The 13,910-nt window shown below is 43.4% G+C and overlaps 1 protein-coding gene across 7 annotated transcripts in view; it reads left to right on the top strand.

Moving 5' to 3' along the window:
- SLC8A1 (solute carrier family 8 member A1) overlaps window positions 1-13,910 on the top strand; it is a 374,303-nt gene that overhangs the window by 312,711 nt on the left and 47,682 nt on the right. For all 7 annotated transcript variants that reach the window (XM_089529038.1, XM_089529039.1, XM_089529043.1 and 4 more), the window contains 2 exons: window positions 3,709-3,839; window positions 6,340-6,439. In XM_089529038.1, the coding sequence (XP_089385164.1) occupies window positions 3,709-3,839; window positions 6,340-6,439 (231 nt within the window). The remainder of the gene's footprint in view (window positions 1-3,708; window positions 3,840-6,339; window positions 6,440-13,910) is intronic.

Genomic DNA, 13,910 nt, shown 5'->3' with positions numbered 1-13,910 from the left:
GTGTTTGGGGTGGAATCTAAAAATGAAATACATAATGTAAAATCAAACCCAAGCACAAGACTCACTGTCATTACCTAAGTGGTAGAAGAATCAACCACTGGAAGACAATCAATCAATTGGAAGACAATTATAGCGTAGACTATTTTAGACCTTTTGGTATCCTTTTGTTCCCTATATCCGTAACATCCTTTGTCCTCTTATGGTAGAAAACCAATAGCAGTCAATGAATACCTGATGTTCACACTAAATATAGTACTGATCACTGCCACAATAGAAGAAATAATACTTGCTCATCTTCCACACGTGATAGCTTGGTACATCAATGTAGGCTGCATCTACACTGCAGAAATAGCACAGTTTGGCACAGCTTTAACTGTGTGGCTCAATGCTGTGGAAATCTGAGAACTGTAATTTTAGGAGATATTTAGCCTTCTCTGTCAGACTTCAAATCTCAGGATTCTGTAGGATGCAGCCATGACAGATAAAGCAATGTCAAACTGCATTAATTCTGTAATGTGGCAGCAGCCATAGAGGATGCTGTGTTGGCAAAGGCTGCGAACCTTGTCCTTGCCTATTTCTTGCCCGACCTTTGCCTTCCTGCAGATTCAACCTGCCCCAGCTTTCTATGGCCTGAGCTTCTCATAAGGGCCCACGCTAGTGTTGAGAGAGGTGTTGCCTTTCTCTTATCTCAGGTTGTAGCATCTTTGCTACCCCATACAAATCTCTGCCCTATGCAGCCACCTAGAGTCACCTCTGGGTAATTCCAGCTGTCACTATCCATCCTCAATGCATCTCCTTCTCTTACTAAAGCATCTGCTGCATACATGCGCTTCCAATGAAATAAATGTCTGGGTTTCTGCCAACCCTCCCCCCATCCCCATTGTCTTGGGTAGCATTTGAGTTAACAAATTACTTCCCATTGTTTTAAAACACCAATTGAGTGTCATTAGCACCTTCCAAAATCACTTCTTCCAGAGAACAAAAGGGAAATGAGAGAGGAAAGAAAAAGAAAATCCAAGGGGCTGGCTCAGAGCAAAGAATTAAATTCCTTCCTAGCAAGAGGAAGTGTGCATTCTCAGCCCTGAATAGACATTGCCAGATGTCCCCTTTTAAAAGGGGAGAAGTGCCATTTATTTTATTTAGAGCTCCTTATTCCAGAATACCAGAGAACCATGGAGTGTAACAGATGTTTCTTACTGCTACAATATTGAGTGCTATTTAGAACAAACAACAGAACTCCAAATCAGTATTACATAATTATCATTATTATCATCACCCTGTTTGAAATTTAAATACGGCAGTGAAGAGACCCTACCAAAATACAGGAATCCTGAAGATTTCTCAATAGAACCCCTTGTATTGAGTTAAATTAGCTCAGTCTCACATGTATCAGCCAATAGCTGAAAACACATTGCTGTTTGGAATTGTCCCAGGTTGAAGTTTCAGTTCTGAATGAAACTAGCCATGTGTCAGAGGGGTTGTTCTCACTAGGTGAAACCCCGCGTTCTGAATCGAATCCAAGGAGTGGCGTTCCTATTAGGATCCGATTTAAACCTAGAACGGTTCTAGAGCAACCCGCAATCGTCTCCACTACAAATCGAATTGTAGAGCGGAATAAAATTTTGATTCGAGTTTTCCTCATTTAACGCGTGTTAAAAAAACACTAGGGTCTGACCTACGTTTTTCCATTGATTCGATTTAGGAACCGGAGCATTTAAATAGGAACGACAGCCTTTGAAATTGCGTTAGATGAATGGGAGGAGCGGAGTGCGATGGGGCTGTCCTTGGGGGAGTTGCCCTTTCTGTCCCCATCCGTCTGGCTGTCGCCATTTTTGCTTCCCTCACCCCTTTGTCCGCTGTGGTCTTTCAATAAGAGATAAGGATTATTTTTATTTTTTATTTTAATGGTTTACAGGCACTTAATCTCTTCAGCGCTTTAAGCGGCTGAAGTCCCGGCTGCTCAAGCGCCTGCATCTGCCAAAGGAGTACAAGGCTTCCCCCGGTGGATTGCAACCTCCCCTCTGTGTGAGGAGAGCCCATTTCTAATGGAGGAGAGGCAGGAAGGGAAGGCTCCTCTCAAAGAGGCATTCCCTGCCCGCTTGGGCACTGATCTCGCCCAGGCAGGGAAGGGAAGGCTCCTCGCGAGGAGGCATCTGATCTCGCCCAGGCAAGGAAGGGCTCTGATCAATGGGGGGGGGGGGGGATAGAGCCTTTCTCCCTCCATTTCTCAAATGGAATCTGCCTTCTCCTCCAACCCTGGAAAGAGAATCTTTGGGAAGAGTGCTCCCTCCCTGCTTTTCCAGCAGCCTCCTTCATTGATCTCTGGGCTCTCTGAAGGGATTCTCCCTGGCTGTCTTGGGAGACAGGATGCTGCCCTCCAAAACCTATCCCATAGTTCCTCTGGAAAGAGCTTCGCTTTGCCAGAAGCCTCTCCCATTGATCTCTGTGCTCTCTGAAGGGATTCTCCCTGGCTGTCTTGGGAGACAGGATGCTGCCCTCCAAAACCTATCCCATAGTTCCTCTGGAAAGAGCTTCACTTTTTGCCAGAAGCCTCTCCCATTGATCTCTGTGCTCTCTGAAGGGATTCTCCCTGGCTGTCAATGAAATGGAAACGATGCCAAAAGATAAATCGCTTCCAAATATTCCGGATTAACGTTACGTCATTCTGACGTACTATTGATTGACAGCTCCAAATAAGGTATGGAGGAGAAGAATCGCTTTATTTAAACACCGATTTCATGCCAAGTAGGAACGCTTGCAGGTAAAAACTTCGATTTAAATAACCAGATGGGAACGATGAACAAAGCGATTCGGATAGCGGGATAAGAACAGTGTTATTTTGAATCGATTTTATTAAAAACGTTGTATTTTAAATCGTTTCAAATCTTAAGTGGGAACAACCCCAGAATGATCTTGTTCCAGACTCTGAGTTTGGAGTATACAGATAACCTGCCCTCCACCAACTTGGAGTTCCATCACAGGGCATTTGGAAGTAACAGTCATAAAGTGTCTCTGTTTTCACCCACGTCTTGCCATTCAAAAACAGAGGACTGATAAACATGTCTGGCAATTGCTGTGCATTTGTGGCAGATGTTATTATAGCAATAATACAGTGGGCCCTTACTATCTGCTAGGGTTTGGCCCCCAGGACCTCCCATGGATGCTCAAGTCTCATTAAATACAATGGCACAGTAATATGGTGTCCCTGATATAAAATTACAAAATCAATGTTTGCTTTTTGGAATTCATAAAAAAAAAATCTAGTATTTTCAAGCCATGGATGGTTGAAGAACTGGAGCGCAGCTTTGGCACAGCTTCCAGACTCTTAGGACGCATGCATCATTTAAACAGCATAGCTCCAAAGTGACCCAAAGCAGCTTTATTTTGGCATTCTGTATAGGGCCAAGTTTCCCAACAGAAGTGAGGAGAGAAAATAATCCATTAGAAATTCAGAGTGGTTATGAGCCAGTTATCTCATTTGCTAATTCTTCTCTAGCCCAGTAAGTTTCAACCCTTACCACATGTATACTTGCCCCCTTGGTTAATGCTCTCTCCTTTTTCTGTGACAACATCTACCTGTTTTTACCAATTACAGTAAGGCACTTTTGAACATAAATAGTAGGCTACAGGTCCATTTGATATAAGGTGGGTGCAGAAAAGCAAAAAGCAGAGCTCCAAATCTCTCATGCCTCCTTTTTTCCCTTCCAGAAGAGAATGAAGAGAAGCAGCCCTTGACAAGCAAAGAGGAAGAAGAGCGCCGCATTGCAGAAATGGGGCGCCCCATCCTGGGCGAGCATACAAAGCTAGAAGTGATCATTGAAGAATCCTATGAGTTCAAGGTGCAGTATGCAGACACTCACCCCTTTATTATTACTAAATGATGGCAGCCCTTTCTTCAATCCTGTTTAAAATAAAGTAGCCCCAAAGACAGGCCCATGTTGCTCTATACCCCAAATGTGAAATAAAATAAGAATCATGTGCCAGGTTAATCACAACACGGTGCTGTTGTGCAGTTGGTTGTACAGTTTTTGTAAATTATACAGATTAAATTAATTTGTACAAATTGTGCAGATTAATCTAATTTGCATAATTTACTCTGCCATACTCACTTCACCTTATCTGTTCTTTGTAAGGAAGGACAAAGAATTGTGGTCAAAGGACATAACGATCAATCTCCTGACTTCTGAAATTTCACCAAGCAGTTCAAGGAGTCATGCAAGATATATGTGTGTGTGTGTGTGTATGTTTTATGTTTTAAAGGATGGTAAAGATTCTCTGGAAATTAAATTGTTCAATATTTTCTGCATTCCTGTTTCCACATCTGCCCCAGGCAGTACTTGTGGGAATTGAAGGCACACACACAGGTGCTCAGGTGACCTGAAGATTCTGGTTTTTTATGTTGGACTCAAATTTTGACATCTAGAGGTGACTGGCAACAAGAAGCTAGGGCAAATTTTAAATCCTGAAAAGCCAGGATATATTTTGTATTTTTAGTTTTTAAAAAGAGCTGCAAGCCAAAACTGACTGAGAGAAAAATCAAGGTTATAATATCAGTAGAGAGAACTGCTGGAGGGAAAAAAAGACATAAGCAACACTTGATGTGTATTTTCTTAATATGCTTAAGTTAAGCCCTGGCTACAGTACAAAATTCATGCAGTCTGGTGCCGCTTTAACTGTTGTGGTTCTATCCTAAGGAATCCTGGAATTTGGAATTTGTTGTGGCACCCGAGCTCTCTGACAGAAAAGGCTAAATAGCTCACAAAACTACAAATCCCAGAATTGCATAGCATTGAATCATGGAAGCTAAAGCAGTGTTAAATTGCATTAATTCTGCAGTGTAGCTCTTGTTCATGTTGCCATGTAGGGTACTCATGCCTTGTTGGTGTTGCCAGGTAAAATAAAGGACAGGGCTTTTGTACTTTTGATGGCTGTGTGAATTTTTTCCTTTTACCAACCATTAAAGATACAGGAGGCATGTCCCTTATTTCACCTGTCAATCTGTTGCAGTAGGAACAGGGTCATGTTGTTGGCCATTCTTCCAGTGTTATGTTTCCAAGTGTCCTGGTTTACAGCTGTAAGTTTCCAATAAGCATAAGATGCTCTGGACACATAAACAATTCGAAAAGTAAACAGAGCAGAGTCTACTAATCAGTGTGTATATTTTGTATTGATGCTAATGCAGTTTATTCCAATTGTAAGAGAACAATGTGCCACTCCTGCTCTGCCTTGTAAGAAGTTTCCAGATTCAGTACAAATGGAGAGAATCAATGGAAGAAGAAGATGAGTGTCCAGTTTGATTTACAGTGAAGGAAGTGTATTCAGAACAAGAAATATCCTGTAGTATTGGTCCATTTGTAAGGGGAAATATGTACATTTTAGGACTTTCCTCATAATACGTAGGGAACAGCTGTCCCCAGTTACAGTCTCTGACATTTTCAGTTCAGTGGATCATATTAACTGGTGATTTGGAAGACCTCAGCCTCAGATCTAAGAGAGCCCACTGTCAGACAAGGAAAAGATTGGGCTAGATCAGTGTTTTCTAAACATTGATCCTCCAGTTGCTTTGACCTTCAACTCCCAGAATTCTTGACTGCTAGCCAAGCTGGCTAGGGCTTCTGGGAGCTGAAGTCCAAGATACCTGGAAGACCAAAGTTTGGGCATGGATGAATCACTGTTCTGCCCTAGTATTAAATGTTTTCATTTATTCCCATACAAAACTTGGAACTGCTAACTTATTTTTGGACTGCAGCTCTCAGAATCCTTCAATGGCTACTGGCTGGGGGATTATGGGCAGTGCAGTCCAAAATAGTAACATTTCCAAGCTGTGTTTCCATGTCTAAAACTGAACTGTAAAACTCTTACAGGAATTAACTGACAGTAGGGCTTTGGGGTACAAAAATGGATTTAAAAAAACACAGTATACCAATGATACAGTCATGCATCCAGTGAACACCTGGCCTGGGGCGTTTTTTCTGTCAAAGCAGAGAAAATGTGGCTCTACCTCATTTAGGCATAATGATCACTTCCCAACTTTCCCACTTCAGAGGCCACAAAAAATGAAATTAACAGCTTGTGTTCCATGTTTTCTGCAGGAAGAGCATCTACTCCTTGGCAGACATTATTAAATATGAGCTACTAGTAATAATTTTGTAATAACTTTTTTTTTACAAGGCTGTGGTAACAAAACCTTTGCACTTATATTTCAAATGTTTTTCAGGGGTAGGAAAGATGTTGCTGCAGATGTATGCTTCTGCAGCCACTTTGGGAAGGTTGAATGTTAATGATCTGCTTCCGAACTTGAACCCAAATCTCTGAGTGTGCATGTCTTTCTGTCTGCAGAACACTGTGGACAAACTCATTAAGAAGACAAACCTTGCTCTCGTGGTTGGGACAAACAGCTGGAGAGAACAATTCATTGAAGCTATCACTGTCAGTGCTGGTAAGTTTCTTTTTCTACACATGTCATGATTTGTGAAAAGTCATTCCCCACATTCCCCTGCTTTGAGGGTATTAAGTAACCCTGACCCCAGTGCACCTGAGTACCAGGAGTCCTTGCTTCTGAAGACTGGTTCTTAACACTTGGCAAGAAAGAGAAAAAGGAGTAAAGAAGCTTTTCTCACTTTTCTAGAACTTAGAGCATATCCACACTATATAACTATAGCAGTTTGGTAGCTCTTGAACTGCCATGGTTCCATCCCATGGAATCTTGGGACTTAGGCCCGTTCCGCACGGGCAAAAAGTGCGTACTAGGTACTACTAGGGTTATGAAATGCGTCCTTTCCGGACACCCTAACCCTAGTACATACCTAGTATGTACAAAATGGCGGCGCCCTATACACATGGGCGCCGCCATTGGTAAATCACAACCATGCCACCACCAAACGGAGTGGCGCAGAAGTGACGTACTGGCGCCACGCGAGGGCGCCTAGGGAGCCCTTTCCGCAGCACCAGAAGGAGCTCCATTTCGGAGCTCCTTCCAGCTTTGCGTCACTGGGTGCAGCCTTTAGACGGCTGCGCCAGCGACACAAAGCAGAAAGGGGCCATTCCCCGCCACCGTCGGGTGTCCTTGGGGCTTGAAGCCCCAAGGACACCCCTTTCCAGGCCGCAGGGAAGTGGCATTTTGCCGCTCCCCATGGCCTGGAAAGCAGCAGATCGGGACCTCAGAGGCTGCTGCTGTGGCAGCTGAGGCCCCGATCCGGTGGGGAAAGGGGCAGGAACAGGCCGCCCCAAAAGGGCGGTCTGTAAACCGCCTTAGACTACTTAGTGCACTACCTTGAACTGCATGTATAAATCTTTCTGGCAGAGAATTCTCTCTCCTCCAAATGACAAATCAAATTGTCAAATGGCTGTAATTATGTAGTGCTAGAATCGTCTAACCAATTGTTTAGAATTGTCTAACCACCCCCAATATGGATGGTTCTACAAGTTGTAGTGGTTTGAGTGTTGAACTAGGATTCTGGGAATCATTCTCAAGCTTAGAGGAAGGGAATGACAAACCCCCATTGAACAAACCTTGCAGAGAAAACATCATGACAAGGTCACCTTAGGGTCTCCATTGATTAGAAGCTGTTTGAAGGCACACAAGAATAATTTTGCAGTATATCCTTAGACAGCTTCTGGCATAGCAACTTCATCTTGCATGTATTTGCCCTAGAAGCTACATGCTTTGATCAATTTTCCCTGCTGGAAGAATGAATTCTTTTGAACTCTTAAAGTAATAATGCTTAAAGCACAGGAGGACTGGAGATCATCTCTCCATCACAGGAGCAAAACAAGTAATGTTCATATCCTGGGTTTTTGGACAAACCTAATTTGTCTCTATTGTATAGAAACATACTCTCTTGGACAAGGATTACACAAGTACTGCGGTCATGCAGCCTCTGTTCATTTAAATGCTGTGTTGATAATGCTATCAAATTAGTCACTATCATCTGACAGGGAGATTCTAGGAGGTGTAGTCTAGAAAAAATAATTTTTTCAAGCTTCAGTCTGGAAAGACTCCCTCCTAGTGACCCTTACCATCCACCTTGAGTTCCATGACAGAAAAAAAGTCAAGGATATACATTAGAGCAAGGATGGGCAATCTTGGAAGGCATGGTGACTGCATTAACTCCCTAGTAGACCTTGGAGGGCTACATCTGCTCCTGGAGAAAAACATTGTCCCCACACATCTCTAGGAGGTATGGAGGCATGTTTAGGGTTTCAAAATTGGCCCAGGGAGATGACAAAATGTGGTGGGAATGCCTACTATACCTCCTAGTGAACATTTTAGAAAATTTGAGGACAAAAATGGTTTTTGACTCATGGAGGGATGCAGAGAGGCTCCAGATATGGTGGAAATACCCTCCACATCCCTTAGAGTGCATTTGGAGGCACCCCATCCCAACAAAGAACAATACAATGGAGAATTGTGCCTCTGAGAATATGATTGTTCGTTTTGTCCTGTCCACCCTAAATTTGCAACAGAGAAGTATCTGAAGGCCCAGAGCTTCATTAAAGAACACACACACACCGGCCACATGCAAAGAATGGGATATACAATCCCTACTTCTGATGTATAGGGAAGTCAGTCATGTAAATTGTCTAGACTCTTTATCCTTCATATAACAGAGTCAGAGGTTAGTGACACAGTCAATGCTCACAAAGTCAAAAGCTTAAGGATTATCACATCTTCTGCCCTCACCATCCTCCTGTTCCCTCTGAGTTGTTGTCTGCACTGCAGAAATAATGTACTTTGACACCACATTAGCTGCCTTGGCTCAGTGCTATGGAATCAGTGCTGTGGTATCAGAGCTCTGTGTCAGAGAAGGCTAAATATCTCACAAAACTACAAATCCCAGGATACTATAGCATTGAGACATGGCAGTTAAAGTGGTGTCAAACTGCATAATTTCTGCAGTACAGATGCAACCTAAGTTCATCTGCAATCCCCACAGTGTCTGGAAAGGAAACTCAGTTTTTCTCCACAACTACCCCTGTTGTCATCCAAAGTATTTTGGAATGGCTTGGACATGAGTGATCAACACCCACTAGCTTTTCAGAAGTTCTGCTTTTAGTAGAAATTGCTAGAAATTGCTTTCAATTAACATAGCTGCCTTTATTTCTGGATTCTCCATGGGGGTGTAGCTGCTGAGACTGTCCTGGTGAGGTCCTGAACATGACAATTTACCACTACATCACTGATGAGCTCGTAGAAGTTCATGATGATGATGATGATGATGATGATGATGATGATGATGATATGAGACTATTTATTTGTTGTGATACGCTTATAGATTTCTTACTGTGCACATTTGGGATGATGGGAGTTGTAGTTTGACAATATGCCGAGACCCAGTATTGGAAATACTTTAAGGAAATACATACATTCACTGGCTGCTCTGCAAGTGCCTTATTTCCCCTCAGCAACATGCTGCTATGGGCAGTAGATCAGAAACCCCTCTTCTCCTTCAGTCTCACATAGTGATAGTGATAGTGGAATCCCCTGTGGGCAGTTTGCCATGTTCCTCAGGGCTGAGTTCCTGCCATTCCAGAAATGGCAAGCTGGGAAAAAATAGCTCAGTGATTGCTTGACCATGAAGATAACAGAGCGATAAATCATATGACAGCATTTTATCTTCTGTCACTTTTCCGATGTTCCTTCCAAAAGCAGCCAAGTGCAAAGACAAAATGAGTGTCAGAAACTTTCCCAGGCAAGTATCTAGGAGCACAAAATAGCCTCCTCCCTCATTAGTAGCATCCGCCTGCTCCATCTGAGACTGTGTTGAGTGTGCCTTTTTTAAAAAAAAATCCCTGCCTGGATTGCATCTGGAGCGGAAAATGTAGTGGATGGGAAATTACTTCATTTACTTTAACTCAGCTCCATTTGGAAAATTTATTGCATGACCTATGAGGAATAAACAATAAAAAGTACAGATCTTATCTATGATCCTACAGTGCTCTTAAGCAGCAGAGTCTTTCCATACATCTGGACCGTCTACGTTTCTTCCTCCCTGTTCTCAGGCTCTGCCTCACCCCTTAATGCTGTTGAGGGCTGAGCATGTCTGAAAGAAGCTTCCCCTTCCTGAAAGGAGAGCTGCTGCTACACTTAAGCCTGCCGCTCAAGCTTCCGCTCCAGGGATCAGATGTTCACTTTAACTCCCTTGCCTCTTTCAATGAAATCAATGAAGGGCTAGAACTGCACCAAGAAAAATCAGAAGTTTCCAATGTAGCTATTTGTCATGGCTTGGGGAAAACACAGTTTAACAAATTATCCATACCTAGCCTTGGGGAGTGACTTTGCAGAGTCACTAGTCAACTTTTGCTTTTGTTCTTTCTACATTGGCATGCTGGATTTTGCTTACTCTGCTGAGAACAGACTGTACAAAGGTTTGCTCTTGTGCTGAGAGGCTTTCCAGTACAAAGCTCCTGAACTCTCCTTAGAAGCCTAGATGATAAAAGAAAATAAGAAGGAGGGGAAAAAAGAAGCCTAGGTGATAAAACTGAAGACTTTGGACGTTATACTTTGAACATATCACAAGAAGACATGACTCACTAGAAAAGACAATAATGTTTGGCAAGATAGAAGCCAGTAAGTAAAGAAGAAGACCATGTTTCAGGTGAATAGACTGAATCAAAAGAACCCTAAGTCTGCAAGACCTGAGCCGGACTGCTGAGGATAGGTGGACTTGGAGGGCTCTCATTCATAGGGTCACCATAAGTTGAAGTGAACTTGATTGTCATTAACAACAGCAAGCAAACAAAATCCTTAGAAATTATAGTTTTCTATGGGGTTCTGGGAGTTTCATGGAAAAGTAAAATTTTCAAGCAAAGCAAAGGTGTGTAAAAAGAGCACAGCTGTGTGCTCCCTTTTTGCTTTGGCATAGAAAGTTGCTTTCAGGAGGAGCTACTGGTTATCTTGATACAAATAATTGCTGCAGAATCTCAAGGGGTCTCTCCAGATGCCTGTTCCAGGGTGCTGCATAGGAGAGTTCTACAGATATCATTTCCCAGCACCCGCATCTGCAAGAAGCTTTTGTTTGGGTGCTGCCAGGCTGAAAATATAGGTTTAGTGGAGCTGATATCATCAGATACAACTGTGACAACAGAGCTCTGTCATCACAGCTACGTCTCATCTCAGCCAGCAGCTCTCTTTATTCACCTTCAGGACTAGCGATAGCACTGGAATAACATGGGGCAGGCAGCAAAATTGGTTGGGAGGCTCAGGTCAGGCTGTCTGTCTCACATCAGTTTATGTCCTCAACTCTTTGTTCTCCAAGAGGTGGTAGTCTCACCTTAATTGCAGAGCCCAGTCTGCTCTTTCTTTCTCTCTATAAACCCCATGTCTGTTAAAATTGAAAGTATACAGTTAACATTGCCATGAAAAAAGCTGAATAGGAGATTGCAGTCTGCTCATTGTCTTATTCAAATGCTTTCTAGTTAACTGTGTCTAGACAGTCTATTTTATGTGGGTGGTCCTACAAGTTTAGGCTATATGTCATTGGATCTCAGTTACAGACAACTGGAAGAAAGACCTAAAAAGAGGAAATGGGATTTTTCTCATCTAGTATTATTGAGGCATTTTTTAAACCGATGATTGGAGCCTCAGAGAATATCTCAAGATATTCTTTATGCCAAAATGACAGCGGAACATTGTGAGCTAATAGCATTCCTTTCTTTCAGAGCAATATGTATGTGTCAGAAAGATGACTACTTAATTTGCCTTTTATCTGGTCTTTTTGTTAGATGTGGTTTCAATAATCTTGATAAAGATGGCAATTTCTTTATTTCTATTTAAGCAGAAAGCTGACCTCCCCGTTTCATAGTCTTGCATATTTCAGTTTCTCAAGAGCAAAGATGTTTGGGGGCCTTTAGCAGTTCCAAAAACAGCTTCCTTCTTGTTTCACATATGTGAGTTCCCCTTTCAGGCCCAAGGGAGGTTGAAGCTCTGGCCATACACACACACACACACACACACACACACGGATCCAAACTGTCATGACTAGTATCTCAGTCTCAGAGACAGCGACGCCAGTGAACCACCCCTTCTCACCATCTGCAAGTGGAAAACAAGGCTAAGGTGTTGGGAAACCCCTACCAGATGATGAGTAGAGTGGGAGAGGTCTTTGGGTATATGTATTTGTAGCCAGTGTCATATAGTGGTTTGAGTGTTGAACTAGGACTCAGGAGACCAGGATTTGAATCCCAACTCAGCCATGAAAACTCACTGGGTAACCTTGGTCAAGTCACACTCTCTCAGCCTCAGAAGATGGCAATGGCAAACCCTCTCTGAAAAACTTGCTGAGAAAACACCATGATAAATAATAATAAATAATAAAATATTTATTTATAGCCCGCCTTTCCAGAGATCAAGGCAGGTTACAAAAAGTGCCATTACAAGATAAAAACACAATAACACTGCAAGAATACATTAAAATAGCAAAACATCAAATACAATTAAGCAATGTAACAATATCCAGCTAGCTTATGATGTACAACATCAATAACAGTGAGGGGGAAGATGGGAGGCCATAAAAGGAGCAATTAGGGGAAAGCTTGTTGGAACAGGAAGGTTTTTAGCTCCTTCCTGAACCAATCAAGGGAGGTGGCCGAGCGGAGCTCACCGGGAAGCGAGTTCCAGAGCTGTGGGGCCGAGATAGAAAAGGCTCTACGCGTTGTTGTGGCATATTTCGAGTCTGGAACTCTCAGCAGATGCTTCCCGGCTGATCTGAGTGTGCGAGGCGGATTATATGGGGAGAGATGGTTCTCCAAGTACCCTGGGCCCAGGCCATTTAGGGCTTTATAGGTAATAACCAACACCTTGTATTGCGCTCGGAAGCGGATAGGCAGCCAGTGTAGATCTTTTAATACCGGTGTTATATGGGTGGCCCTGGAAGATCCAGTGACCAATCTAGCTGCCATATTTTGAACCAACTGTAGCTTCCGAGAATGGTACAAGGGTTGCCCCATGTAGAGCGCATTACAGAAATCCAAACGAGAGGTTACCAGAGCATGTACCACCGTTTCAAGGTCCCTCCGGCCCAGGAAGGGTCACAGCTGGCGTATCAACCGAAGCTGATAACAGGTGCTCCGGACCGTCACATCCACCTGAGATGTAAGGTGGAGCGACGAGTCCAGGAGCACCCCCAAGCTGCGGACAGAGTCCTTCAAGGGGAGCGTGACCCCGTTCAGGACAGGTGGACAAACCTCCAATCCCGGACCGGGGGAACCTATCACGAGCACTTCCGTTTTCTCTGGATTCAGTCTGAGTCTGTTTTCCCTCATCCAGCCCATTACCGAGTCTAGACAGGCATCAAGAGGAGAGATGCCATCCCTGGTCACTGCATCAGTCAGAGACACAGAGAAATATATTTGGGTATCATCAGCGTACTAATAACACCGCGCCCCGTGTCTCCGGATAATCTCTCCCAGAGGTTTCATGTAAATGTTAAATAGCATGGGGGACAGAATGGCTCCCTGAGGGACACCAGATGTAAGTGCCCTCTTTTTGGAGCACACGTCCCCCAGCTGCACCATCTGGAATCTGCCCGAGAAGTAGGAACGGAACCACTGGAGCGCAGTGCCCCTGATACCTAACTCCCTCAGGCGTTCCAGAAGGATACCATGGTCAATGGTATCAAAAGCCGCTGAGATGTCCAAGACCACTAACAGGGACACACTGATATTAAGGCCTTAGGGTTGCCATAATTTTGAAACAACTTGAAGGCACACAACAGCAATAACAATAACAAATTTGTACAGATGTGCAAAACCTCCAGCACTCCTCACTCCTAAAGGCCATGGAGCTTTTTTGTCCCACCTGCACTGCTCAAGTGAAATCACTCAACTCTGCTCTCAGAAAAGAGCTGTCTGTAATGTCATCAGTCAGGCCACCTTCTCCACCAAAAAAGCAAAAGAAAAGAAAAGAAGGA

Source organism: Sceloporus occidentalis, unplaced genomic scaffold (genome assembly GCF_023333645.1).
Source record: "Sceloporus occidentalis isolate IW3139 unplaced genomic scaffold, rSceOcc1.0.p SCAF_6, whole genome shotgun sequence".
NCBI classification, from domain to species: domain Eukaryota; kingdom Metazoa; phylum Chordata; class Lepidosauria; order Squamata; family Phrynosomatidae; genus Sceloporus; species Sceloporus occidentalis.
Note: the sequence above shows the minus strand (reverse complement) of the source record. Positions and strands in the feature narration are given on the sequence as shown.